The sequence below is a fragment of the Doryrhamphus excisus genome, linkage group LG6 (genome assembly GCF_037039965.1).
Source record: "Doryrhamphus excisus strain RoL-2023G ecotype Guam linkage group LG6, RoL_Dexc_Guam_v1.1, whole genome shotgun sequence".
NCBI lineage: Eukaryota > Metazoa > Chordata > Actinopteri > Syngnathiformes > Syngnathidae > Doryrhamphus > Doryrhamphus excisus.
Window position 1 is genome coordinate 18,564,730 of NC_136362.1, and position 27,384 is coordinate 18,592,113.

Here is a 27,384-nt window from a genome sequence, read left to right on the forward strand (position 1 = left end):
GGAAAGAGAGGGGGCCAAACATCAACACATAATATACTGTAAGCAGGTCTTCCCATTATGGGAAGCTCCAGTGATTTACATGCCCAGGGAAGGCAGATGAAGCAATTACTTTTGAAAGTACAGTGGGACGTTGGTTGGCTCCAAGGTAGCCTCGTGGTACGTATATTGGCTCAGGAGACCCCCATCGGCACCTCTGTAGAAGTTAAAAGTTTGTCAACCCTCTGAGGCCCCCAACTGGACTGGGGCCCCAAGCAGTTTCCCTGCGTGCATACTTTTCATTTCAAATGTATGTGTTAGGCTGATAAGAGAATCTAAATTGTCTTTCGGTGTGAATGTGAGTGTGAATGGTTGGGTTTTCACCTTTTTTAAATAAAAATTCTGGCACTTACAACTTTCTTTGTCGTCTAGGTGGGTTACTTTTTAGATGAATAAAATATTCCCAGGCCGGAATCTGTCTGTAGTGTCTCAACTCAAAAAGAACCCTCTGCCACACCAACATGTGGATACTTTGTTTGAGCACTCGTTTCCACAGAATGATACGGAGGTAAACCAAGTCATTTGTTAGACGCAGTTTGTCCATACGCTAACAGAGACAGTGTATAAATATTGGTACATATTTTACAAAAACCGAGGCACATGAACCCAGAGGTTCCACTATGATCTGCCCAACACTGGACATTATTGCAGAGTGACAGTAATGGTATCCATTTAACAAACGTATAGTCTTCCATTCTCATATTTGAAAAAAATGCTCTGCATTATTTAAAAAAAATACAAATAGAAGCTCAGTTACTCATTTAATTCCCATTATAACACAGTAGTAACAAGTCAACCAATCAACATCCAGCTCCACATATACCCAGTTTAAGTCTAGTTACGGAATAACCAAACACCCCCGATCACTATTTAAGGAAATACGGTAACAGCATCTAAACTATATGATGATGGGAATGCATGAGGGGCAAACTTTTTGGCGTGATGGATGGCGGTGGGGGAAAATTAGAAAATGGGGGAGAAGATAACAGTCAAGTCAAGGTCAGAAAACGAGCCTCAACCTTTCTGTCTGCCTGCACACGATGGATAGGCACGGAGAGGATGGGAATGCATGAGGCCAGTGGAAAGATTAGGGTAGGGAGTAGTAGGACAGAGATATTGAGGAAATGGAGAACAGTCCCAGGGATTTGTGTATGTTTTGCCCTGTGTGTGTGTGTGTCTATGCGGTAGAGAGCGAGTGATAGGGGAATAGGGAGACTAATATGATGGGCTAAATGAGGTGTAATGGCAGTAACATAGAGCGACAGCAACTGGGACACTGCATTAAGGGGTTAACTAAGGCCAGGAGTCACTGACCTTCCCAGTCCCAGGAGACAGAATTATCTCTCCTGAAGGACCACAGCACACAATGTGGCAGCAGGTTGGACACATTTTGCCGTGCACAAATATTGAGGGATATTTTCCTCCATAATGCTGCCCGATCAGCACTCACCCAAACATTTGATACTTTGAGGCTTTTTCGCAGCAAAAATAATTAAGCCAGGTTCTCATATTACTTTCCTGTAAAAGCACTTTGAATTATTATACACTCTCTCTGGAATTGTGTGTGTGAATTACAGTGTGTTGAAAATAAAAGAACGAGACAATGCAGGCTGCGGCTGAGAAATTAGAAATATTAGCATATTTATTACAGCAACAAGAAAGACATGAGAATGCCTACACCCTTTACAACACACAAGACAGAGGAGAAATTTGAAGCTTGGTGGTCCATCAACATTATTTGGGTGGCCAAAAAAAGGAGAAATGAGAGGAACTTCCGGTGAGAGTCAATCAAGGAGATGGAGGACAAAGACTGTGTGAGATCACGCCAAACCAAGCCGTACTGTTGTTGACTTCTACCTAGTGAATCGTCGGGACATCTTTGAGGCTCAAGCATCAATGTGGGCATGTCATCATCATTATTCTGGAATTAGAGTTGAAAACACTGTAAAAATTATTGATAATTATAATTGTAGAAAAGACAACACAGACAATTGATCATGGGTTTTCAAAGTGTGGCACAGTGAGCCTCCCCTTGGAGAATATAATATGGCAGCGGCCTCCTTTACCCCAGACTCCGTTTAACAATCAACCACTATAAAATCTGAAGATAAAATCTTTTAACATAACTGAAGTTCACACAGCAGGGTTGAAAATGTTTTTCTTGATTTTTCTAAAGTTTCTGTGCCACCTGCAGTCTCCCAGGGGAGGCCCACCTTACGCTCACACAAGAAACCGCTGCAGTAGATCCAATCACATACACAGTCATCATCATCACCAAGTTTCTGCAACTTTTATGTACCTTATGATGCAAACTCGCCCCCCAAATATCGAAACCAAGATTTATTGGTGTTTGAAAATAAGTGTGTTGATGCAAGATCATCTCAAGAGCAGATAAATACTTCCTGTACACACACTTTACTTCTATCATCGGCTTTACAGACCAACAAAACGATCAGCAAAATAAGGCATTCTCAAGGCCAAGCATTTGAGGGAATTCTGCCAACCCCTTGAAGTCATAAGTTAGTATGAGTAGAATGTGCTCACAATGTCAGAATACGTTAGTGGTATACATAATACTGCTGTGGCTGGGAGTAGTGAGATACATGATGTGTATTTGGCTATTGGTGTGTAGTAATTTATTTTCCATTGATTTGCATTTTTTAAAAAGACATAAAGAATACAGTTAGTTCACCAAGCTCCACTCCTTCACTGGGCAGACTTTAGGCCAGTATTCTCAACTTCACAATTATCTGCCCATGTACTGATCATGTACTAAAACCATAAGCACAGTTGCGTTTCATAACCAAAATCGTATACGTTTGGGGAAATAGTCCATCCAACTTCTATGCTGCTTGGGGCAACCAAAAAACCACCAAAAAAGTGGCTCAAAGAGTCGACAACAAGGGAAAAATTTATATTTTAGGATAATGCAGATCAATGTGGAAGACTAATCAATCTGTCGAGCAGTTAAAATAAAACGAGTATTGAAAAAGAAGGATCATCTGATATTCAGGTTTGCCTTATATTTCAGTAAGTATGGTATTCATTCATTCATTCATTTTCTATACCGCTCCTCACGAGGGTCGCAGGCATACTGGAGCCTATCCAAGCTGTCTTTGGGCAAGAGGCGGGGCACATCCTGGACTGGTCGCCAGCCAATCCCAGGGCACATATAGACAAACAACCATTCACACTCACATTCATACCTATGGACAATTTGGAGTCATCAATTAACCTAGCATGATTTTGGAATGTGGGAGGAAACCGAAAAACCCACACATGCACAGGGAGAACAAGCAAACTGCACAGCGGGGAATCGAACCCGGGCCTGCTAGCTGTGTGGCCTGCACGCTAACCACTGTGGAGCCCCCAGTACGGTATTAAATGGGGTTAATCCAACGCCTGACACTAAACTCTCAAAACATTCAATTGTTTGTAGTTGGAGGAACTGTACAATAACAATAGAGGTAAATATGTACATATTGCTAAAGAAAATGGGTTCACTTACTAAGATTCCTTGCCCTAGGACAGTCCATTTATCTTCAAATTATATTTCTATTACTTTTGCATGAATAGGATGAGCCAAAAGAATCCCCAAACATCCTCAATTGGCAGTGAAAGCTTTTTTCTGTCCAATATGATTTCTATGTTTGATTTTGCAAGGGGCTATAAAACAACATCCAAACCCTTAATTGCTGTTTAAATACATATCCATGTTGTAAATGGAAAAAGCCTCGTAGCACTTGTAGCAATGACTTTTATACATTTGGGTTACATGGTTAGACAATTTGGGAGTGAGTTTGGTGAACTGTATATATGCATGGCAGTAATAACTAGAATCCTTGTGCACATCAGAGTTGTCTGTATGTATGTATGTAAAACCAGCGAATGCAATGGGAATCCTGTTTAGAGCCCATTCAAGCCCATTCTACTCATTCTGTGTTAGAAACTGCGGTCATTGTCGTCTGTTAATTAAAGATCAGACTTTTCACCCATGCTACATTCCTTCGTTCAAACAAATAAAGAACCTTCATTTTTTTCCCATTTCATGACCTTCCCCTCAACAAGCACTCCAAAATCTCTTTTTCCTAATGATAAAAGCATCATCATCATTACAAACATTCTAACATTGGAAATCAACGCTGTACATATTTTACACTATGATACAATCATATATACTGTACGTTTATGCCACTCTCTGTCCTTTAGACTTCCATATAATAAAACATATTAAATCATTATTTTTCACCAGAAAATCAACTGATAACTTTTGCTGTCAAAGTTACCCAGTGACTGATTTAAATAAGTTGTTTATGAGGTTTAAATAATGACTTCATTTTAGGAGGTTGTTTGGGGGAAAAAACACTACTATCTTCAAGGGGGCAAATGCTTCTGATGACCTACATTGCTCTGGAACAGTGTAATGGAAGAAAAATGTTCTTTGCACATCATGAATATAATTTGATGGAAGTGTGTCTGCTTGCCATCACGAGGGAAGCCCTTGTCCTTGTCAAGTGTAACCCGTCATTATACCATCTGACTTTAGGTCCAGTTCTATCTCCCACCTCACACCCAAACATTCATGTCTTTCAGGATCTTGGCTCCCTCATCTGCGCATCGCTGAGAAATCCTCCCCACCAATACAAACATTAGGTCCATCTCAACAGGGGTGGGACACACCACCCCTATAAACATATATCTACACATGTACATTGAATCAGAAATAAGAGTACAACAAAACCAACCGTAGACCTCACAGACAGTCATGATATTTAGATTCTAATTAGTTTTTTTGTCATTCCTTTCTTAGTCTTTGAGTGATGTAAATTAATGTTCTAGGTGTTGCTCCATATCGGTGCTTTTACTGCTGCTGCTGCGACTCCAAAGCTGGTAGTGTCCATGAAAGTGGGAAGGAACGGTGCAAGAATGTGAAGGATTCAGGTGTCCTTGTTGTCCTCCTAACAAAACCAATGCAGGAGCAAGCAGAGAGTATACGTCGACGTCTCCGTTTTAGTGGTGGTAATCTTAACACAAGCGTCCACCTTCTTGGCTCTGTCTCAGTGTGCATTAATGTGGAAAGTGTTATACTTGGATGTGTGTCCCCTGGGTCTGCAGGCTTTGCACACTTGATAAAATCTTCTTCTGGTGGCCGGCAAGTGTCACACCCATTTTGGACAATTCACTGCAAGGAATACAAAAAAAAGCAGGTGTATATAACTGTGAGAAGAATCTCTTATAAATGGTTTATTGATCATTCAATATGTACGGCATCTTCACCTGATACTGATGTAGAGGATTGAGTCTAAGCTGACATAACCAGAACTGGAAAAGTTGTCCTTATACTGGCCCATCTTAATGGCCTCCAACCACTCATCCACTGTGTTCACGCTGAATTCTGGAGTGGTTGGCTCCTCACTGTTGAGATACAAAGCACAGTAGATTGGTCCATCTGCACAGTCTGTGTACTGCCGTTCCTTAGCACTTTGAGTTGCAAACATCGTGGCTTCACTCTATCACTGCTTTTCCAAAAAACATTTTAATAAATAAATAATGCTGTGGTCGAACACTGCTTTGTATTAGAGCAAGTGTTACTTTATTTTGCCTAAATTAAGCATTCTGAAGCACAAAACTGGCTAAATGAAATAAGATACAAATATAAATAGTAGGTCATAACCGGATGTACAATTTTTGGACTGTGCGAACTATGGCATTCGTCTAATCGCAGCATTTTTTTTTTTTGTGGTCAGCATCTGCTTGCAACATCCCTGTACTTGTTTCTCAGTAGCAATAATGAGACTGAAAAATGAGACTGTTTTCTAGCCCTCAAATAGGTTGCAAATGAAATCTAAAGCAGTAATTATGTTTTCAGCTCGGTCCAACTGACCCTGCTGGGCTGTTGGCCAGCTCTCTGAGGCTGGCAGGGTTTCTGATGAGCTTGTCCAGGATTGTGACAATCTGGCCAAACTTGGGTCGCTCACTGCGTCCTTTTTCCCAGCAGTCCAACATAAGCTGGTGCAGTACCACTGGACAGTCCATGGGTGCAGGGAGACGATATCCCTCGTCTATTGCTTTGATAACCTGCAAAGGAGGCAAACACATCAGGTTTAAGTGGAGCTGAATGCATAGTTTTCTGTGCAGTGTTTTACAGCGTGCTAATCCCCAACAGTACCACAACTTTAATGGTGTGTGAAGGTTATCATTGAGGCATGAGCTTGCATATGTGATTGTAACTCACATCCTGGTTGGACATCTCCCAGTAGGGTCTCTCGCCGTATGAAATGACCTCCCACATGACAATACCATAACTCCATACGTCACTGGCTGAGGTGAACTTCCTGTAGGCGATGGCCTCTGGAGCTGTCCACCTAATGGGGATCTTCCCTCCCTGTAAATAGTTAAGATTTTCTTAGCAACACAAAATATGTCACCCTGAATTTGATGCTTGATATAGTGTAAATATTAAAATGCTGTTTGAGTCATGGGGATTTGGTGGTGTAATAAAGGAAAAGCAATAATATGCCGAGGCTGCAGGGAAGCTGAGTGCTGTGTTGTCATCAAGGGCATCCATGTGTTTACTCCTGCACGTCGTCCTAGTGCTGCCAAATTTCCTTTTCTGCTTTCATGCTTGTTGTTGATGTGCTTGCACAGATCAAATACATTCTATAAAGCCCCACTGTATAGACACAACAGAGACCCCTGCCTTCTCGCTCCACGTAACACACACACAAACACACATAATATATACTGTATATATTACCACCAAGGCTCCAGTCAGCCTTTTAACATGCGGCCCTTGCCTCTGCACCACCAAGCATTCCCTGTCTCTGCATGGTCAAAGTCAAATAGAAGACAAAGCTGCCAAGTGACTCTGCACTGTACTTTTGTTTCCATCGCCCCCTTGCCCGTCCCCAAACATCCTCTGTTATCTCTTAACTGCTCTCACTGGATCCCCTCCCTTGTTCCCTTTCAGCCTTATTTGATTCCCGCTCCTCTCTCTCTCGTGCTCTCTCTCTCGATGTCTTCCGCATCTTCACCTCTGTCTCCTGCCCCGCCCCCCTTCCTCCCAGCGCCTCCAGCTCCCCATTGACGTCTCCTGACATCAGTGGGTGTGTGTCTGATTGCAATAGAGCTGTCTGCGGCTGATGCACCCCTCCCAGGGCAATGCTAATGCCATATTAAAAATAACAACCTCGACAGTTCTTCCTATGCATATGAATAATGCCATCTCCTTGTGGGCATTTTAGATGAGCTGCTCCGCCGTAGCTTAACTCACTGACGTCAGGCTCTGTGCAAGGATGGTGATGTGACCAAAAAACTTTGCTTGCATGCAGCTGCTATATGATACGGTGCCTAGTGTTTAGCATTCTGAACACTGAAGATCTATCAAGTCAAAGGATTCTTGGGCAAACCAGCCAAGGCGTGAAATACAGTATATGTTTTTGTAAATGGCTGGAAAATACATGGTAAGAACTCACCTACACATAGTAGTTGGCTAATAGTCTACATTATGCATTGGTATTGTCTTGTCTGTTTTATCCACCTATTGTGTTGCTGTGTGTTTAGTTGGGTGGACACCACAACTGTGTGAGCCGGTGACGCTCCACGATTCGTAGCTAATTTGAGTGGCTCAAATGGGACTGTGGCACAATAATGACATGACACAATGATCTTTGAGTGTTAATCTTCATCTGTGCTTCACAGTATATGCTCTTTACTGCAACAACAATGCAGCATTAGTGTTAGACCACATGAGTGTGTCTTACCCTGGTTGTGTATGCAGCTTCTGGGTCGTCCTCCAGAACCCGACTGAGGCCAAAGTCAGACACCTTACACATCAGGTTGCTGTTGACCAGGATGTTTCGTGCAGCGAGGTCTCTGTGAACGTAGCTCATGTCTGACAGGTACTTCATGCCTGAGGCGATGCCACGCAGCATGCCGACCAGCTGGATCACGGTGAACTGGCCATCGTGTTTCTGCAGGGCGAGACAAGGAGAAAGATGAATTAATACACTGTGTATGCAGCAACGGCAGGATGATGTAATGATAACATCCTGACAGGGAAATTCACCCCTCTGAAGTGTCCCTGAGCAACAATTAAAAAGGTGCCGTTTGGCGCTGGCTAACCTTGCCCTTTGGCCTCTATCTGCAGGGTGTCAATGAATGATGAATTTCTTCTACTGGAAAGCAATGGAGGACCCTGAATGTGCTCAAGCGGAGCTCACTGGATTCCAGTTTTTGCGTCTTTGGCAGGGAGCAAAGCCTGTTGATCGATGGCAGTCTAGCTCACCTTCCTCTGCAAATTATTTCTGCCATGGGCCAACGGCCCGCGTTAAAAAACCATCCATGTTATCGGTCACCCTCTCCCCTTCATTTAATCTCTCCTTCCCTTTGTTTCGATGTCTCTCCATCCATCTCTGTCTTTCCTTGGTTTCTTGTCTCCAAGACAGAACTCTTTATTATGTGGATTCAGTGTCCATATGTGCATCTATCCGGCATCCATCATCTTCCTGAATCTGCACACGCCCCCTTTTACCAACAACTATACTTCTTTGCCATCCACCCTCACCCGCCCCTGAGCAGCTGCATAGTAAGTTAATTAGCTGGTGGTTTTGTTAGATGCTGATTGATTGGAGTGTCTAACAAACCTACAGACTTCCTCTATCAATCTGCCCACCACATTGTAATGCCAGGCTGTTGGAGAGGAAGGGTAGAAAAACCTGGGAAAGAGACTAATGAGGAAAGATGGAAATATAAGTAAAGACTTGCACACTTTTGTTGCAATTGTGGATGAGTGAGAAGGCAAAACAACAAGGGTAGTAAGATGAGAATAATGGTGGTGGTGGTGGTGGGGGGGACCTTCCCTGACAGATCAGTGGTTTTGTATTTTCTCAGGGACGGCTGTTTAATAAATGGTCAGCATAATTAAAGACACATATGGATGCCTGGAGCACAGATCAGCTGTAAAAAACATAAAATATTATTATATTGAGGCACTGTGGACACTCTTTACGACCCTCATTAAAATACAAACTGCTACACACAACATTTTTTTGTTTTTCCAGTGTGTCATTTTGTAACTGTGTTCCGTTTTGGTCGTTTTAGTCTGTCACTTCCCATTTACTTTGCCTCAGTGGTGCTGATGAGATTGGTCTTTATTTTGCTTTGGGCCATGCTCTGGAGCACGCCAGTGATTTTCTTGTAACATGAATCAGTCAGGGCTTTGCTAATCTAGTTTGATGGTTAGTATTTCTACTACGGCAGCTATTTCAGCTGTGGTATTCTACATATGTAACATCTGTCTTTTGATGTTTTACATCTAAATTATGTGAAAACAATTCCTTGGCCAACCTAATCAGAAGATTGTACCACTGGCACTTTTTTTTGTAATCCCTTTTTTGTAGAATACTTTATACGGGGCTGCAAGCTGTACAAGTGGTTAGCGCCACACAGCTAGGAGACCCGGGTTCGATTTCCCCCCTCTGGCATCATGTGGACTTTGCATGTTCTCCTTGTGTGTGGGTTTTCTTCAAGTACTCCGGTTTCCTCCCACATTCCAAAAACATTTTAGGTTAATTGGCGGCTCCAAATTGTCCATAGGTATGAATGTGAGTGCGAATGGTTGTTTGTCTATATGTGCCCTGTGATTGGCTAGCGACCAGTCCAGGGTGTACCCTGCCTCTCGCACAAAGACAGCTGGGATAGACTCCAGCATGCCCGCGAGCCTCATGAGGATAAGCGGTGTAGAAAATGGATGAATGGATACTGGATACGACCCAGCCTCAACCAGGCACCCACTCTATCAGCCCCTATATAAGATGTGTTTGAGACCTCTAGTCTAGATGATCATTTCATGTAGTTTCTACCTTAAGTGTAACTTTAAAGGGTGTACTTTTTCTGTAAAATAATAATATCTGTTATGATAAAATAAAGAAGTGACTGAATCAGGAGTTCAACTATTTTCCAAATGAAGTCCTTGGTGAACATTGACAATATTTGCCGGATGTAAGCTGCAGCGATTTTTTGGGAAACAAAGTATAATTTGGACCACTTTACAGCGGGGACATCATATTGCAAAAGGGGTTAAAGCCCTGATCTTGAAAGTCAGAGCATGCTGTGTTACTTCCTGCTGAAGCAAGCAGCCGTTGTGACTCACCTTGAGGAAGGTGTCCAGTGATCCATTCTCCATGAACTCCGTTATGATCATCACCGGCTTACCTAAAAAGAGACATAACAAGGAAGCTGTAATGACATGCAATTATGTGGAACAAAGAGGTGGACTATAAAGAGGACAGAAGAAGAAGTGGTGCAGCCCACAGCTGTGACCAGCCTTCTTCTCTAGCTACGATCCCCCATCCCCACCCTCGGTTGTGTCTCTCTGGGGGATAACGTGGCGTGTCGTCATCAGTCACAGTGACAGCTTCTAATCAAGCCTCTCCATAAACGCCAGGAGATAATTAGAATGGACCGATCCACCACAATATCTATGTGTGTGTATGAGAGGGTTTTAGGGGTCCTCCTGAGATCTCATGCATACTAATCAGCCTCAAGGGAAGGCTGGTGTGGCTGTGGGGCTGTGGGGCTGTTGCGGTTGGATCGCTGTGCACCTGCACATGTATGTGTGAGTAAGGTTGACTGACAGGCCCTGTGCCCTCTGCTCCCCTGCTTGGCATCTGTTAGGGCTTACAAATGATTAACAAAGTAGCCGCAATCATGCACACACGTACACACATACATGGGATAAAAACAGCAGTTGTCCCTGCTGATGACCCCCTACAGCCCTGCTTTGCCAATCACTAAATATTGTGTGTGTGTTTATTGTATTTATTGGCAACAGGTTGTGGCTATGATGTTTCATTTAACAACAAAGCTATTGAGATGTAAGTGCAGTTTGAAATACAAGGTTGGTGGCAGAGATGAGAAGGAAAGAAGACCTAAATGAGAAAGAGAAGTGACAGGAATGTTTACTTTGACCTTTTACAATTGGTTTGTCAATTTGTTGACTTGGAAATGTCATGAGCCAAGAAAAAGTAAGAAGACAGATGAAAATATCATTTTCATCTTCAAAAAATGAAAAATAATCAGTGAAACTGAAAAAATGAGACGGAGATAGGGCGGTGAGGACATGAGACGAGACTCAAGATGTGAACAGATGAGAAGAATATGTAGATGAGATGAGGAAAAATATATAATGGGAATGAATTGGGGATGAAATAAGGAGGGGGGATGGGATGAGAAGTGAGGAAAATTAGAAGATAATGGTGAATAAATGAGAAGCAATTAGAATGAGAATCTAAAGCAATGGGAAGGGAAGGTGTTTGACAAGAAAGGAGAAGTGGATGACAAGAAGAAGAAGAGATGGGGATGATGAAACAAAAAGAAGGGGACAGGTTGCGGAAACATGCAAAACAAATGGGAATAAGATGTAATGGGAAGGAATGGAGAAGAGATGACAATGAAAGGAAATGGAAAGGGGTGAGAACACATGAGAAGGTGCCAGCCTTAAAGGGCCAGCCCTTTAAAAGAATTTGTAGTAAACAAGGAAGGGGTGAAAAAAGAACATGAAATGAGGTGTGAGGAAAGGAAAATTAGAAGAAATGCAAAGTAAGATGTGAAGGAGAGGAGGAGGAGAGGACAAGTGATGGCAATGAGAGGGAATTAGAAGCAATGGGATGGAGAGGAGACGGGGATGAGAAGGGCCAGAAGAGGACAACAGATGAGAACGACCTGAGGTGAGATAGAGTGGCAATGATAATTAAAAACAAAGGGAAGGAGATGGGAGTACTGGATGAAAGAGTGAGCAAATGAAACAGAAGATGACACAGAGAAATGAGAAACAGATATGAATGAGGAGAGGAGATGGAAAGCAGACGCGAAGGAGCCGGGGTGGCAATCTTGTCACGGAAAAACAGAACAACACCACAGAGGCCTTGAGTTAGATTGCAGGTAAAGACAGCAATGCATCAACTTAAATGAATTCACTATCTCACTGCAGCAAACACAAACACACACACACAGCGCAAAGGACACACACGGGGTCTCTAGTGGTGGTGTCTTCTTTGACAGTAACATTAGTCTCAGGGATAAAAGTGAAAGAGAATTGGATTTTCTTCTGCTGGGGGTGAGAACTGCTGGTCGCATTTATCTACACGCGGTCCCTGGATTGTGTGTTTCTTTGTGCTTGTGTGGTATTTGGTGCTTTGTGTCCACGTTCTTGTGTATGTGTGAAGGAGAACTGGTTTCAGGGCATGGTGAGTGAAAAAGGATGCAACAAAAGTGCTCAAACAACAGTTAGTGTCAGATTTACTCTGATGGAAAAGAGTGTGACTCTTTACAGCCCGTGATCTGTGTGTTGGTGTGTAAGTTGGCTTTTCAGTGAAAATAAATGGTCAAGGAAACGGTTTGGTTTATTTCGGATCTGCTTAACAAGTTACATTGAAGTTACATTAGTCTTGCACAATTCAAAATGGCTGAAAAGGAGTCAGAAGAAGGAGAGCTTATTTTATCCTACCCCTTCTGTCGTAACAATTACTGATACTTTGTTCACTTCCTGGATTTGAATGTTACCATCTTCTAATAGAGAAAATTTGAATATGTAGCAAAAAAATTGAAATAAAGGGAAAACAATAAATCAACAACTGAAAATAATATTTATAAATAATAAATAAATGAATATTTGAGATATAAATAAATATTCTTCCTCTTTGGGCTTTTCCCTTCAGGGGTCACCACAGAAAATCAATCTCCTCCATCCAACCCTGTCTTCTGAATCTGTCTCTCTCACATCAACTACCCTCATGTCCTCCTTCATTACATCCATAAACCTCCTCTTTGGTCTTCCTCTACGCCTCCTACCTGGCAGCTCTAAACGCAGCATCCTTCTACCAATATATTGACTATGTCTCCTCTGGACATGTCCCAACCATCTCAGTCTGGCCTCTCTGACTTTATCGCCAAGGCATCTAACGTAATGTAATATCCCTCTGATGTACTCGTTCCTGATCCTATCCATCCTGGTCACTCCCAATGAAAACCTCAGCATCCTCATCTCTGCTACCTTCCTGTCTACAGGAGTAAAAACCTGACATTCTATAGGAAATCAGGATAAATTATGGCTATGAAACCTGGCTTTTGTGTGTCTGCTCCATGTGTCATGTGTGCAAACTCATTTGTTGCCAGTGAAGTATAGACCATTACCTGCAGGCCCCGCAGTATTAGCTGTGGGAAGAGAGAGGTACAATGAAACACATTCATCCTGTTGTCTCAGTCTACACGATCAACACACGCACTTGCAGTGACACACACCATCAGCAGCCATCATCTGGACACCTGCCATACTAAATTATCCTTGCAATTGACGGATAACAGAGCTTACCAATAATGTTGACCACACACACACACACACACACACCACACGACTCTTCTCGTTGACTCCAATGCACATACGTACACACACACACTGCAACACAATGAATCCTTTTCATTTCGCAGAGCGACTTCATCCACTTTTCAAACAAAAATAGCACACACATGCAGGATGGAGCTTGTCATGAAGCACTCGTCAAACACTTGTCAATTTCCTCCTGAAAGCACATAATTAACTAATCACGTTCGTATTCACTCCCATTTATTGCTTTTCATCGTGCTTAGAAATAATTCAAAGAGCTAAATGGCCTGTGTGTGTGTATCTGCAGATTGGCTATTGACATTCTGCCAGGTGGAGTGTGTCATTGAATGGATCAGAGACAAGTTTGCTCGTCTTTACGGCGCTTCATTAAGTGGAAGTAAGTGTTGTCTTTCTTTTCTTGGCCATAAAACGACGATCATCAGAATCTTGTGTGTCGCTGTGAGTGTTTGTGTGTGAAATATGCCCCGTTTTCCATGCCTTCACACGGCTTGCTATTGGCAAAAGCTGGAACAACTATTCCTAGTAACTAGTATTTGAGCATGCACAACCAATCCCGCCGTAAATGCTGTAATTATAGCCAGGGAGTTTATTTACCAAAGCAAAGTGGGTGGGTGTTAATTGGAAGCAGGTGAAAATTGGAAAGAGAGTCATTTTAGTAAAGAGGGTATTTTTTTGGAAAGAGAAAGTCATTTTATATAACAACTTGTTTTTAACTTGAATAATGCATTGCAGTGGGTGTAAAGGAAAAAATATTAAAACTGCTGTATGTCACCGGCTCAAAATGACATTTTTTTTCAACCAAAAAATTTAGGAACACCACCAGTGGCTAGCATATGTTACCAAGGGTGGTCGACACAATTTGCCACAATTAAAGTTACAATTAAAAAGTGAAAGTTACACAGTAAAAAATGCTGTTTCTGTCTGGATAATGTGCATGTCTGTCGCACGTGCTCGTCACAAAAGAGAACTTAGGATTTAATGAATGCTGTTGTTGCTGTATTCCTGTTGAACTGCTGAGTGAAATCAGACGTTTTTCCAAACCCTGGTTTTGTAACATAACGTTCTTCTTTGTTTTGCGTGTGTATTAGTGGGGTATCGTTTGCATGCTCAGACCAGGAAGAGGGTGGAATAGGATGCTTGGAACTCATTCAAATGTGAGTGCCCCCTAAAACCGCTGCAAACAAAATGATCCAAATGTTAAGACTAGTTAGAAAATTGCAAGCTGGATCTTCAGGAGGGTCTAAGCAGAGTTTTAAAATGAAAAAAGAAGAAATGTGAGTAAGCAATTGATTGCAAACCACCATTAAAGTATAATAGACTGTTCATCAGCTGATCAAAAGTTTAAGACTACAGGCTTTAAAATTGTTTTTTTTTGCAAAAATATGGATTGAATGTCATTTTCTGTCGGGTATTGTCATTATCTTGGTGTACTGGCCAATATTCATGATTGGTATATGCTGATAAATGCCTTTCAAAATCAGTCACCGATGGCTTATTGTATTGCATCCCGGTTTGTGTCTTGTTCTAATGTCTTGGGTAGTGTCCCCCTCTTTCTTTCCTTCACACTGCGCAGGCGTGTGGCTCCAAAACGAAACATATTACAGTATATGCCATTTGTGAAAATGATATTAAGTTTGCATCTTGAAACACATACCATGAAACATATGTAAATATATTTCTTTCAATGGAATGTTGGAGCTTCAGGTTATGCAGGGGAGTCAAACGGTGGTTGTGTGGAGATGTTGCAGGGGTATCCCTCATGACTGAAGGCTTTTCAGCAGGACAACTCTGCAGTTTACAATGTCCGCCTAGCAGTGGACTTCTTCCAGAGGACTAATGTTACTCTTTTAGACCGTCTTGTGTGTTCCCCTGATCTAAATCCAGTTGAGAACATGTGGGGATGCACGGCCAGTGATGTTTCCAAAAATGGACATCAGAATGGTGCAGACACTCACTCATTAATGATTTATTTTATGAATATTGTACTTCTATTTTTTGGGGGAGGAATGGGGGATTTTTGTTTACATTTGGTCTTAAACTTGAATTTGATTATCTGATGAACAGCCTATTTCAGCTTGTTTGGAGTGAATTGCTTACTCAAAACATTTTTGTCTTCCTCTCATTTCTTTTTTTTTTCTTTTGGCATTTTGAAGCTCTACTTAAAACCTCCTTGAGTTCCAGCAGTGTAAAATTTAAAACACAGCAGCAAAAGAACCAACCAATAACATGTAATACCAGTGAGGAGTAAACTGCTCAGTCAGCATTAATACCCTAATGAGTTAGATGTAAACAAGAATATGCCGTTTTAAAGCACATGCAGAGGTGTTGACCACCCATAATATTTCTAATGATACTGCCATTTTGCGGGGTTGATAAAAACCACAACAGGAGGTTGCCTACAGCCACTGCACTTAATGCTACCTGATTGTAATTCACTTTTGTAGACTGTACTGTATATGCGACTTAATTGAAAAGAGAGGGTTTGTGGATGCACAAACAAACATTTGCTATAAAATCTGAACTTTCTTCAAGAGCCTGGCTTCTTACTGCCCTCAGTTTCTTCTTCAATGAAATTGAAGTCTCCTTTTAGTTTCTTATGGGTTATCCACATGGAAAGGTTTTCAGGTGAAAATAACAAAGTATATTATCGTTTCAGCATTCTGGGTTTTTTGAAGAGTGTGAAAATCTGAAAACGCTGGCTCGTGGTTGACATGTCAACAAGTAACCCACATTTTCTAAAAACTATGATGTCACTGACCAGTCAACGTCACGTGACCAGAAGTGAGTGCTACCGACACGCCAACATAATAGCTGAATATTTTTACTAGCATGACTGACCCCAGTTGACATTCCACTGATATTTTGTCGTTTTCTCCAAAATGAATCGCCGATCCAGAAAAAAAAAATCTCAGAAGCGTTACCGTGTGGTAACAGGGCCTTAGTGTCTGACTGATGAGTTCAATGGGGCGTGGCTTTTGTATTTCCCCAGGATACCACGCATGCATTGTACCTGCTAAATTACATTAGAGTGCCTGTAGTTGTGTGCACGTGCACTGCTGTGAGTGTACATGAAAGTGAAGAGTGTGTGTCCACATGCATACAATTATATTATGAGTGGCTGCGTGTGTGTGTGTGTGTGTGTGTGTGTGCATGTGAGGACTCAATCGGGGTGTTATTGAATGAAGCCCAAAGTAGAAAAGAGAAAATGAAATAAGTGCACTATTCATGTTAAGACCCTGGACTAAATGATACAATGCTTTAAACACAGGAAAAATCTCTGGGAAGCTCCATGTAAGGCCGTGGGGTTGGGGGGGAAGCATGTGGTGAAACAGGTAGACAGAAACTCAATAAGCTTATCTCCTCGCCTCTCTCCACCTTCTCCTCCTCTCATTTCCTCACGTTCATCTCCTTGGCATCCGTCCTCTCGCCTTCCTGCCCCTCCTGCACACTCAAATCTCTGCACATATCTTCGCTGACGCCCTCATTTGTTCTCAAGTCCTATCTTGTCTAATTTCCTTGCTCTTGTATCCTATCCTATCTCATCTCATCCACCATCCCACCTCTATCTTCCCTCCATCCTGCAACCATCATCACCTTTTCCTCCTATCTTAACTCCCCCTCATTTGCCTCTGCAGTCCTGTCACCGCAGATTTGCATATGAATAATAATCCCAGACCATTTCTTTGTATTGTTATACATGCAGGTTTACAGCTAATCACTAGTTTTCAAAGACAGAGGACAAGTATGAGAAAAAAAAAACACCCTGTGTGCAGTTTCTCCTGCTTTAACTGCATCTTTGTAGAGCATCTCGACTCGTACCTGTTTGATGCAAGCACCCTAATTGAGGGTTTTCTCCAATGAGTTGATTGTCGCAGCGCTTTTAAAAACACATGAGCCATTCGTGGATCAAATTAGAGATGGGGGAGATGATAAGGAGAGCGAGGAGGGGGTGTGCAGATTACAGCGTTTTCCTTATGTGTAGAGGGGCAGATGAAGAAAAGGGGGTCTATTTTTTCCCTCTTTTCCTGCATGTGGCCCTCCAATTAGCATAACAATAGCGGCAATCAGATGACAGACAGCACAGAAGCTTATTAGAGTGGCACCCGGCATGGGAGCTGAGGCCTCTGTGCTTGTAAGCTGACAGAACACACACATAAAAGATAACAAATGCAAGAATTGAGGGGAAAAATGCACAAAATACTACTTTGCTGAATTACAATAAACACCAAAGGCTTTTCTCCCTTTTAGTGTCACCTATAACAATACATTTTAATGCTTTTAAGTTTTGTAAAAGCAACACAATGGATTTGGGAGATACTTTTCTGTGTATTTATAATTAGTATAATTGCTTTATTTGACATTCCTTCCTGCACTGGCACTCTAAGAAGCAGTAAAATATTCATAAAGCAGTGAATAGGACAAAAGAGACACTTACATTAATTTATATACAGAAATACTAATCAGGAAGTTAATTATCCGCAGCTCAAGTACATTAACTATGTTTATTTGTCAGGTGAAATCTGGATATTAGTATGAAATGCAATGACTAGCATGGAAATTATGTACACATCAGTCAACATTTGTTATTACTTGCTATTAGTGCATGCTTTCATATTGCTTGTTTTGTGCTTACATGCTGTATTTTCTAAACTGGTATCATATAAATAAATCAATGGTTTAAGCATTAAAGAAACATTACTATTCCTCCAAGCTTTACTTCGGCACGACTGTTACTGCAATTACCTTTTCCACCGTGAAGTCTAGTTAGTAACTCACCCCCCTTGAACCCACCTGAGACCCAGTACATGCTGGGTCAGCCTGCCTGATTGCGTACTGAGGGTGGTGTGAAGGGTCCAGCTGCTGCCACGGAAAAGGGCCCTGAAGGAATTATTGACCCATCAGGAACTGCCCCCCACCCAGCCAGGCAGCCCACACATACACACCTTAGTCTGTGACCTGTAAAATGATGGTTCAGTTTGTGAGATTTGTTTCAGAGGAGCTCTATCACCCTCTCAATGTGCCGTGACGACAGGCAAAAAGGAATAAATGAATGTTAAAGGTACGAAAGACGCCAATTAAATGGACACTCTTGCTGGCTCCCCCTGCAGGTCGCAATTGTGGTTACCAACACCAGGTTGGGTAAAGTGAGAGTAAGAAGTATTATTTCCATTAAAGGTACAATAGAGTCCTTCCTTGGCGCCAGAATACAAACCGTAGACTGTCTCAGTGGTTACTGACCTATTTGTTACGTTTTAATGACTACAGTAACACCTTGTTTATCGTGGTTAATTGATTCCACACCAGACTGTGATGATTGAGGAATTTCCACAAAGTAGAATTCCTTATTAATAAATGATTTTTTTTCATAGTCAGAACATTGGAAATCTGTTTTTGACCATCAAAATATGTTTTCTTTAACAATATTAGAGTCTACTAACCCCTGCTCTAACTAACGAACTAACAACTTTGCACTGGTATTATCCAATATAGTAGACATAATAACAGTTGATATGCTATTTGAGACATGAATAATGCTAGTGCTTTGGTGTGTTGCTTTAAATATGTTCTGTACGGGAGCGAAGTAGTGGTCGGGGTTCAGAGATGAGTTACAGCATGGCATGGGTTACGGCCATAACAGTAGAAAAAGACCAGCGATTGTTCCAGCGATGTGTCGCACCGAACATTACAGCAGCATTACTGACATCTAGTGGCCTGAATGCCATATATTTGTATTTTTAGTTAATTTAACTTAGTTTAGTTCTTAACTATTATGCATATATTTTGAGTAATACTAGGCTGTATTCAACCACAAAAACAGCATGATTTATTAATATATTTTGATCTTGATGCTACCATTGAAGCAAGTAGTTCTTATCTGAGCTCACTATGCAGATTGTAGAAAGTGCAGCACGAGTCCTGTGCACTACTACTATTACTGCAGTGTGCGATTAAAATTGAGAGCAGGAAAGACACAGTTGTTGTAAAAGGACATACTCAGGACCGAAAGAAGTAGAGGGATACGAACATACAAGCACAACATCTTATAATAAATATGCATTATTTGATCATTTTATGGGCTGTAAAATATCTGGTATAAGCACTGTATCAGTAGCGGTAATGTTGGCGCTAACACAGCTTGATGCTGCGTGTACCATCAGTCAAAAGCCATTTCAAACAATAACCGTAAAGACCAATTTATAGTCATTTGTGTTATGTTCCACCGCTGTTGTCTATTCTAATTTTTGATTGGGCTCGTCACAGTAACAAAACAATTCAATTATCAAAAAAAAAACAGTCCCTATCCTGCACACCAAAGGCCACAATATTTCGACAAAGCAAGAAAGAGGCAATTAATAAGAATGGTTTCTCATCTGTTAAATGCATGGTGATGAATATGCATGAGGCTAAAGCCACATCCAATTGATGTTATGAATTATTGATATTCATGCATATGCAGTTGCTCTTTTGTTGCTGGCCAGAGTCCCACTGAAGAATTTATACTATGTGTGCATTTAATGTGTGAATGTGTTTACAACTTTTTCTTCTCTCCCCTTAGAGTTAAAGGAGTTAAAGTCAAAGCATTGAAAGGAAACAGTTGGCCATGATGAGCACTGCAGAGTACATCCTCACTCATTTTTAAAAATAAGTATTTTATTCCAACAATTAGCTTCCACTCGCAACATAAAATGTGTGTTTCCTGTAGTGAAATGCGCCACAGATGGTCAGGTGTGCATCTGCCGTTCTCCATACGTAAACATACAGCTCAAGTAGAGCACTTGTCTATGTGAACAATTTAAACGTGTCAACAGAACACACCAATTAACTTCAATGCCGCATGGCCCTTGAGCGGGTTTGTGCCATTGTTTTCCACATTTACTTGAAGTTGCATGTTGGCTCACTTGGTTTCCTTAATAAAATGCCACCATCATCACAATATCTGTCACAGTCGGGCTTCATTGCTTTACGGTTCGACCCCAGGATGCAGAGAGCAGGACCAAATGCAGGTAAATAATATTTATTCTGTGCAACAGCAGCAGAAGAAAAAGCAACTCAGGTAGCAGACGAACAAAGGACAATGATCCCACGCAGGGAGAGGCACACACCTGAACTAAATAGACAGCACAAATTAGGGACAGGTGTGGGACATAAGGACAACCAAGGCAGACACGGGAAAACAGGAAGTCCAATACAAAATAAGAGTGTCCAAAAAGGAAACCAAAGCCCAGACAGGGAACATAGACAAACTGTCACCTGGGAACCCACACAGGGCGTAACAATATCAACAGTAAGTTAGAGGCCGTGTGCACAGCAACTTTATTCATGATGCATATTCTCGGTAATGACGTCATGATTTGTTCTCGGTCCTGTTCGTATGACCACACCTTAGCCAAGTTAACATGGAAGCCATTTCACCCAATCTCAATCTTTATGTGTGATTGGGCATATCGTTATTAGCATATTAATAACATGAAAAAGACGTGTGTCATATTGTATGCTATCCAGGAAATATAAGCATACCAAGCCAAGATTTTTGTGTACATTGTCAATGTAAATCGGAAAATTCACAAACCGCACAGTCGTGCCAACACGTCCCTCACACACTATCAAAGTAAAAAATAAGTTATATTAAATATTCTACACCGCAATGAGAAATCAAGAGTTTTATTATTCCTTTCGAACAACAACAAGGGTGTCTATTCACTGTGACAGAGTGAGCTGTTAAAAAGGCAGCAAATACGAGATGAAGAGCAGTGCAGGACAGACTGAAAGAGGCAGCGGACGGAGAGAATAAGAGCCAGCGATAAATGAGAAGATAAGATGAACACAGAGAGAGAGAAGGCAGGAGTGTGAGATGGACATATGAGACAAGCAGATAGATAGAGAGAGAGAGTGATTATGAGAGCGAGGGCCACAGATAACCAATCAGCTATCTTGTTGAACCAGGCCTGTGTCTATCTACCCCCCCATCTCACCCCCCCACCCCCAACACACACACACACGATGGCTCTAACACAATCATGTGAGGTAAACAAGTGGCTGCTTGAGGGGCGCAGACTGTCGCCACTGCCATGCTTTATGAAGGTGTTACCATGGTAATAGAGCTTTTATCAGATCCAGGGTCAGCTCTTCTGCGTGGCACACAGTCACACACCTGCTGCTGCTTACTACGTGGTAAAAACCAGGGGTGCGTATGATTACATTAACGGCTAAACACATATAAAACCATGACTCACATTTCGTGACGACGCCCTCCAGCCTGATGATGTTCGGGTGGTCAAACTGCCCCATGATGGAAGCCTCAGATAGGAAGTCCCGCCTCTGTTTATCCGAGTATCCCGCCTTTAGACTCTTGATGGCCACGTAGATCTCACGCTTTCCTTGCACACGAAGCCGCCCGCTGCACACTTCCCCGAACTCTCCTAAATATCATATTGGATTTAAAGTGAAGCCAGACTATTTCTTTTAAAACACCCTGGAGGAAAATGCATGAATATGTTTTCAAGATGTTAACATACCAGCTCCAATAACTCTCTCTATGCGAATATTAGTAGCATCGATCTCTTTAGCGAAGTCCCTGACAGCCTGGTTGGGGTCTTCGTAGGTGTGTGGATGGATGTAGGTCCTACTGCCGGGGAGCTTGACTGTGAACATGCAAATATAATATAATAAAGAATGCATCAATTTTGTGTCTAAATCTCATAAATGTTAAAGGAAAAGGAGCACACTGGGTTTATGGGGTTTAATAAAAGTTGTGTGTTTGCCATCTCTGCAGTAAGACTGTCCGTGGTAAAATACTTTGCTCGGATGGTGTTAAAATGATGGCATAATTAGACACATAACTACTTTGTTATGCAGAATGTGGTGATAAACTGACTCATCATGTTAACAGGAACCCATGAGGAACTTTGTCCTACAAGATATTTATGCAAAAAACTGTTTTTTCCAACATAAATGTCACCAATGTTTCAGTGGAGGTGTCTGAACGAAACAAGATTTGTAATAAAACTTGAGCCAGTTTGTTTTAATGAAATGCAATGCATTAGTATCCATGCTAATTATAGAAGTACCATGTCAAAACATGTTTTTTAATCAATAATTATGCATCCATCTATGTGTGTGAAGGCCATTAACATGTGATGTTGCTGTGTCATTACCTCGGCCATGCTGGAACTGCATCTTCTCTTCATCGGGGTCCTGCTTGGCTTTGATATACCCACAGTGCCTGACAAACAAATAACCATCTGCGTTATAATCCTGATGCGTACACTCACAGACCAAAAAAACCCACACATGCTCATTTTAGACTCCACGAGACAACAATTAAACATCATTGCAGATTGCTGTACGTATGTAGTATTTTACACTAGGGTTGAAAATAATGATTATTTTAATAATTGATTAATCTGTCAATTATTTATTCAATTAATCCATGAATCAGCTTATTTATTTATTTTTTATTTCCACCTCTTAGCAGCATCCCCTTAAAAAATGCATGACTTTTTCCGTCCACAGAATCATAGAATAGAGGGCGAGGAAGTATTCCTAAATTTACCCAAGTATAAACAATCAACTGACAAACATTACAAACACTCTCCTGCAAATCAGTAAGTCAAAGACACAGACTGCTATATATGTGCACCACCAAAAAATTTATAAGAATAACAAATAAATAAACTTTAGGGGCAGGTATCAGCTCATCCGCTCTGCATTAATTAATCACGATTACCATTTAGAACTATGTCTAAAATATGCCAACTTACTGTTTTTAATGAAGAGAAAGATACATGACAGCACAGGGTGATACATACTTTTGTATGTATTGTATTAAGAGCTCCAAATGAACTGATTATGTCAATCAAGAAAAAGTACAAACCTCTTTAATAGTAGTAGAATATTTGAATTACACTTTAAACTGTGTTATTATGAGCGATGAGGCGTTATGTTAACAGACATCACGTAATTTAAGATCATTTTTTTCAGTGTAAATTCCAGCATACTTAAATATAGCAAATTGTACATCTGAATTAAGTTTTTTTTCAAGAAAATATTCATTTTAATGTTATTTATGGTTAGATATAATATGGTTAGAGAAAATCATCTGTATGACCCAAAGTTTGTGATGGGAGTAAATTCACTCTTTCACTCTCCATATTAAATGGTCAGAAAAAACGAGAAGTCTGTAAACAGGTTTTCTATGTTCTAACTATGTAAATATATATATATATATGAATATTTATATGAATGAATCCTATTATGTGGAAATGTCACTCGTCACGTTTGGGTTTGGAAACAATTAACTGCAATTAATGAGGGATTACTGAATATATTGGAATCACCTTATAATTTAAACGCAAACTCATAAATAACTAAATATAGTTATTATCTTACATTTGTAGTTTTACTTTTTTAAAGAAGCCAGAATCCCGCAAATTAAAACGCAGTACCTATTGTGTACAATTATCCAAAGAGACTACTTATGCGCTGTGTTAGTTGGTGCTAGCCTCTAAAAATGCAAAAACACTTTATTCTTATTCCGTCTGTCAGTTTCACACTCCCATTATTACCAAATATTGAGTTTTTGTGCAAGTCACAGATGTTCTTATAGAGACACCCTGATCCAATGCATTAACGATCAAGAGCCCCTCTGGCCATGACCGCCTCCAGATTTACTACGGGTCAAACTCTAACACACACGCACACACAGACACACATCTCCCACCCTATTTACGTCCCCTCTGCCTGTATGTGCACACACACCCTACGTGGGTCTGTGCAACGACCAAAATATTGATCAATTGATCAACAAGCCTGTTGTCCACCTGTGAGGAAGTGTTTAACTTATTGTGTTACAGCGACCTTGCAGGGGGAATCATACCAGTGAGCGTGTGTGCGTGTGTGTGTCTTGTCAGTGTGTTTTTCCACTGTGTTGAGCATTAGCTTGAAACAGGAGTCTAACAGCCCCCATCGCCCATAAACATGCAAGGCTCACTGCTTTTTTTAGATTTAGCACAAATATTTCAGGCCGTAAAATAAAAAGAGCAGTTTGATGTAATGCTGTGCTAAAAATGATTTAAATAGAACATAGCCTCTGCTGCGTGATGCATGACGGACTGCAGTTTGATTGGGTGGAGAGGCCTGTTCAAACCCCTCACCATGAGAATATCCACTGGAAGATGACACATGGAGACATAACAGCCATATAACATACGTACATGCAATGGCTCAGTTCAGTAGGGCTACCCCAAGGATCAATCTAAGGACCCTTGATATTCAGTGTACGTATATATATTCAATAATCTTTTAGTATATGACCCATGCACATGCGAGTCAATGTCCCTTACGTAGTGGGTCAATTTAAGCGTATTTTACTTATTAGATATATATACTATAGTATTAGATTCATTTGCTTATCGAAAAGGCCACCTCTTTTTAAAGTTAAACAAATACAGCAGTAACCAGTCTGTAAAGTACATTAGGGTAAGCCAGACATGCAAACAGTGAATAAAACAGTGGATCAATTATATAAAAATAGCACAAAGTTACACACTGTATCATAATGAGAATAATTGTAAAGAATTGTAAAGTAAAATGAGTGTTAATGTGCATGTATGAGCAACACAACAACAACAACAAGGACTTATATTTTCCATTAAAATATAATAACTGCACTGAATTCATATTCAATTCAGATTTCAGTGTTATCACCATGAAAATTTACCGTGAAGATACTAAATGTTTCTGCAATCACATTTTTGGGTACAGGACATTCGATATGGTACATTGAGTGAAGTGCCAGAAAGTGTAACTGCCTCACAATATCATCATGTATCTACTCCTTAAGCAAATACAGTGCAGTCCAGCCTTTGGTTTGTGGGAGTCATGAGAGCCTTTGGATGGCTCTGCTCATTAAATCACAGCATTTGGAGTTTGAATATCATGTGTCAGTTTTACACAGCTGACTGCTTGGATACTCAGTTGGGAATACACACACACACACACACATGCGGACATACTGGTATTTGGGGGAAGTTGAGATGAAGGCGGTGAAAGAGGGAGGGTGTCACCTGGTTATCAGCTGGGCTCCATTCACACACCGTGAGACGATCATTACCCCCATGACACACACCGCTTTAGGGCACGTGTGTAGAACATATGGTGAATGGGGGACATGAGTCACAGTTCTGTGATGATCCCACGGGGACATACATGTTCTGTGAAACCGACAGCACATTTCTGTTGCTCCGCATCTAGATGTGGGTGTGTGTGTGTGTGTGTTTGTGCCGGTGCATGGTTGCAGATGTGACTGAGTATGTCTGATGGGAAATGAACACATTTCCATAGTAATTACAGACAGACTCATTTCTCCTCTCTCGTTAGAAGTGTCATGAATCATTAGCGCTACAGTCTTAAACATGGCATAAAACCTGACACGGGTTCGCCTTTTGTTTTCCCCTGTCAACTATGTCTGGTGTAACAACCTCACTTGAAAGCCACATGAAGTCAGCTAATCAAGGCTCCACCATCGGACTGCATTTCCCAACATTGCACATATTATTATATATCGTTACAAGACCTTGTTATGTACAGGGTATTCACTGTGTCATAAGGCAATGCATTGACAAGTCGTAAAAATAAAGTACATGTATTTTCAGCCAAATTTAACATCTGTATAGATGCTGCAAATGAGCTGAGTCAAGTAAAGCCATAAGTAGCATATAATTCACTGTCTTGACTAAAAAAGCTCATTGCCCCATCAGTTTGTCCCTAAAAACTTATTACAGCTACCAGACTAGGTGTCTGAGATGTTAACATAATATATGAATAGTTATTCAACTGCATAATATCATAAATAACATACATGGGAGGCTGAATAGGGTAAATTAGTAAAGTAGTCAACCTTTATATTTGATATAGATTAGAATTAGATTTGAATAGATACAGGTCACAGTGACTTACAGGCAGATGCTGAAAACACAGTATAAACAATTGAGGACTTCCAAGTTCTCTTTTTTCCTATTTCTTGTAACCCAACATGCAACTCAGAACTACACAACACACCCGTTCCAACAGTAATATTAGTGACACCTAGTGACCAGTGTAGAATACTACATATCAAATCTTTAAATGTGTCTTCTGAATACCTTACATTTGCATTTTCGTTTATTTAGCCAATAGCTTGAAAATACTTAATTTAGACCAGTGCTTCTCAAATAGTGTGGGGGGGTTTCTCCTTGGGGGAGGGTGGGCCTTCATTTCAATGAAGACCTACCAACATTATTTTCGTAGCTGAAAAGGAGTCAATAATACAATAAGGTAATGAAAATTAAAATATTAAAATATTTAATTAAATATCTATTTAATTAAAATATTTAAATAAAATATTTTTAAAATGTTTTGAAAATATTACTGAAAATATGAATATAGTATATACCATTGTTCTTTGCTTGGAAAACTTGAAAACTGAATTATGAATTAAGATTTTTGAATATAAGGGGTTGTGTTACATTCAGCCTTGTCTTATATTCCTGTTATATTGTCTTATATTCCTATTTGTTTGTGGTGTCACGTTTCAGTTCAGTCGTTTAATGTGTAGAAGCAAAGAAATGCAGAAAAAGCAGAACATTTAGTTTATGGAAATGACTGACTGCATCTGCATAATTCTCGCTATGGGCAAATGTAAGTGCTAGTGCGACTTTGGTAGGGTAGCCTCTGTGTTGATGGCATACACGCATCGCATCAGGTCATCATGTTTTGCTGACCTACATTTTAAATAACGTCAGCTCAAATCCAGATTGAGCTAGGAATCCTGATTCCTGCGTGTCTCTTCATTTTTGCAACTTTGTTTCTCGGCTACTTTGTGACAGTGGCCTAAAGGTAGGAGGACCACGTTGGCTACAAACACAAGGCCCCTGCTTTTGCATGTCAGTCATGCAAGGATGTCA

The 27,384-nt window shown here is 40.8% G+C and overlaps 1 protein-coding gene across 1 annotated transcript in view; it reads right to left on the minus strand.

The window, feature by feature from the left end:
- Window positions 1-1,653: 1,653 nt before the first annotated feature.
- Window positions 1,654-27,384, minus strand: part of LOC131126447 (ephrin type-A receptor 3) — a 109,349-nt gene continuing 83,618 nt past the window's right edge. The window contains exons 11-19 of the mRNA XM_058068979.2: window positions 22,597-22,664; window positions 21,958-22,083; window positions 21,676-21,861; window positions 10,190-10,251; window positions 7,800-8,009; window positions 6,272-6,421; window positions 5,921-6,114; window positions 5,314-5,451; window positions 1,654-5,218 (exon numbers count right to left, since the gene is read on the minus strand). Coding sequence (XP_057924962.1) covers window positions 5,119-5,218; window positions 5,314-5,451; window positions 5,921-6,114; window positions 6,272-6,421; window positions 7,800-8,009; window positions 10,190-10,251; window positions 21,676-21,861; window positions 21,958-22,083; window positions 22,597-22,664 — 1,234 coding nt within the window. The 3' untranslated portion in view covers window positions 1,654-5,118. The remainder of the gene's footprint in view (window positions 5,219-5,313; window positions 5,452-5,920; window positions 6,115-6,271; window positions 6,422-7,799; window positions 8,010-10,189; window positions 10,252-21,675; window positions 21,862-21,957; window positions 22,084-22,596; window positions 22,665-27,384) is intronic.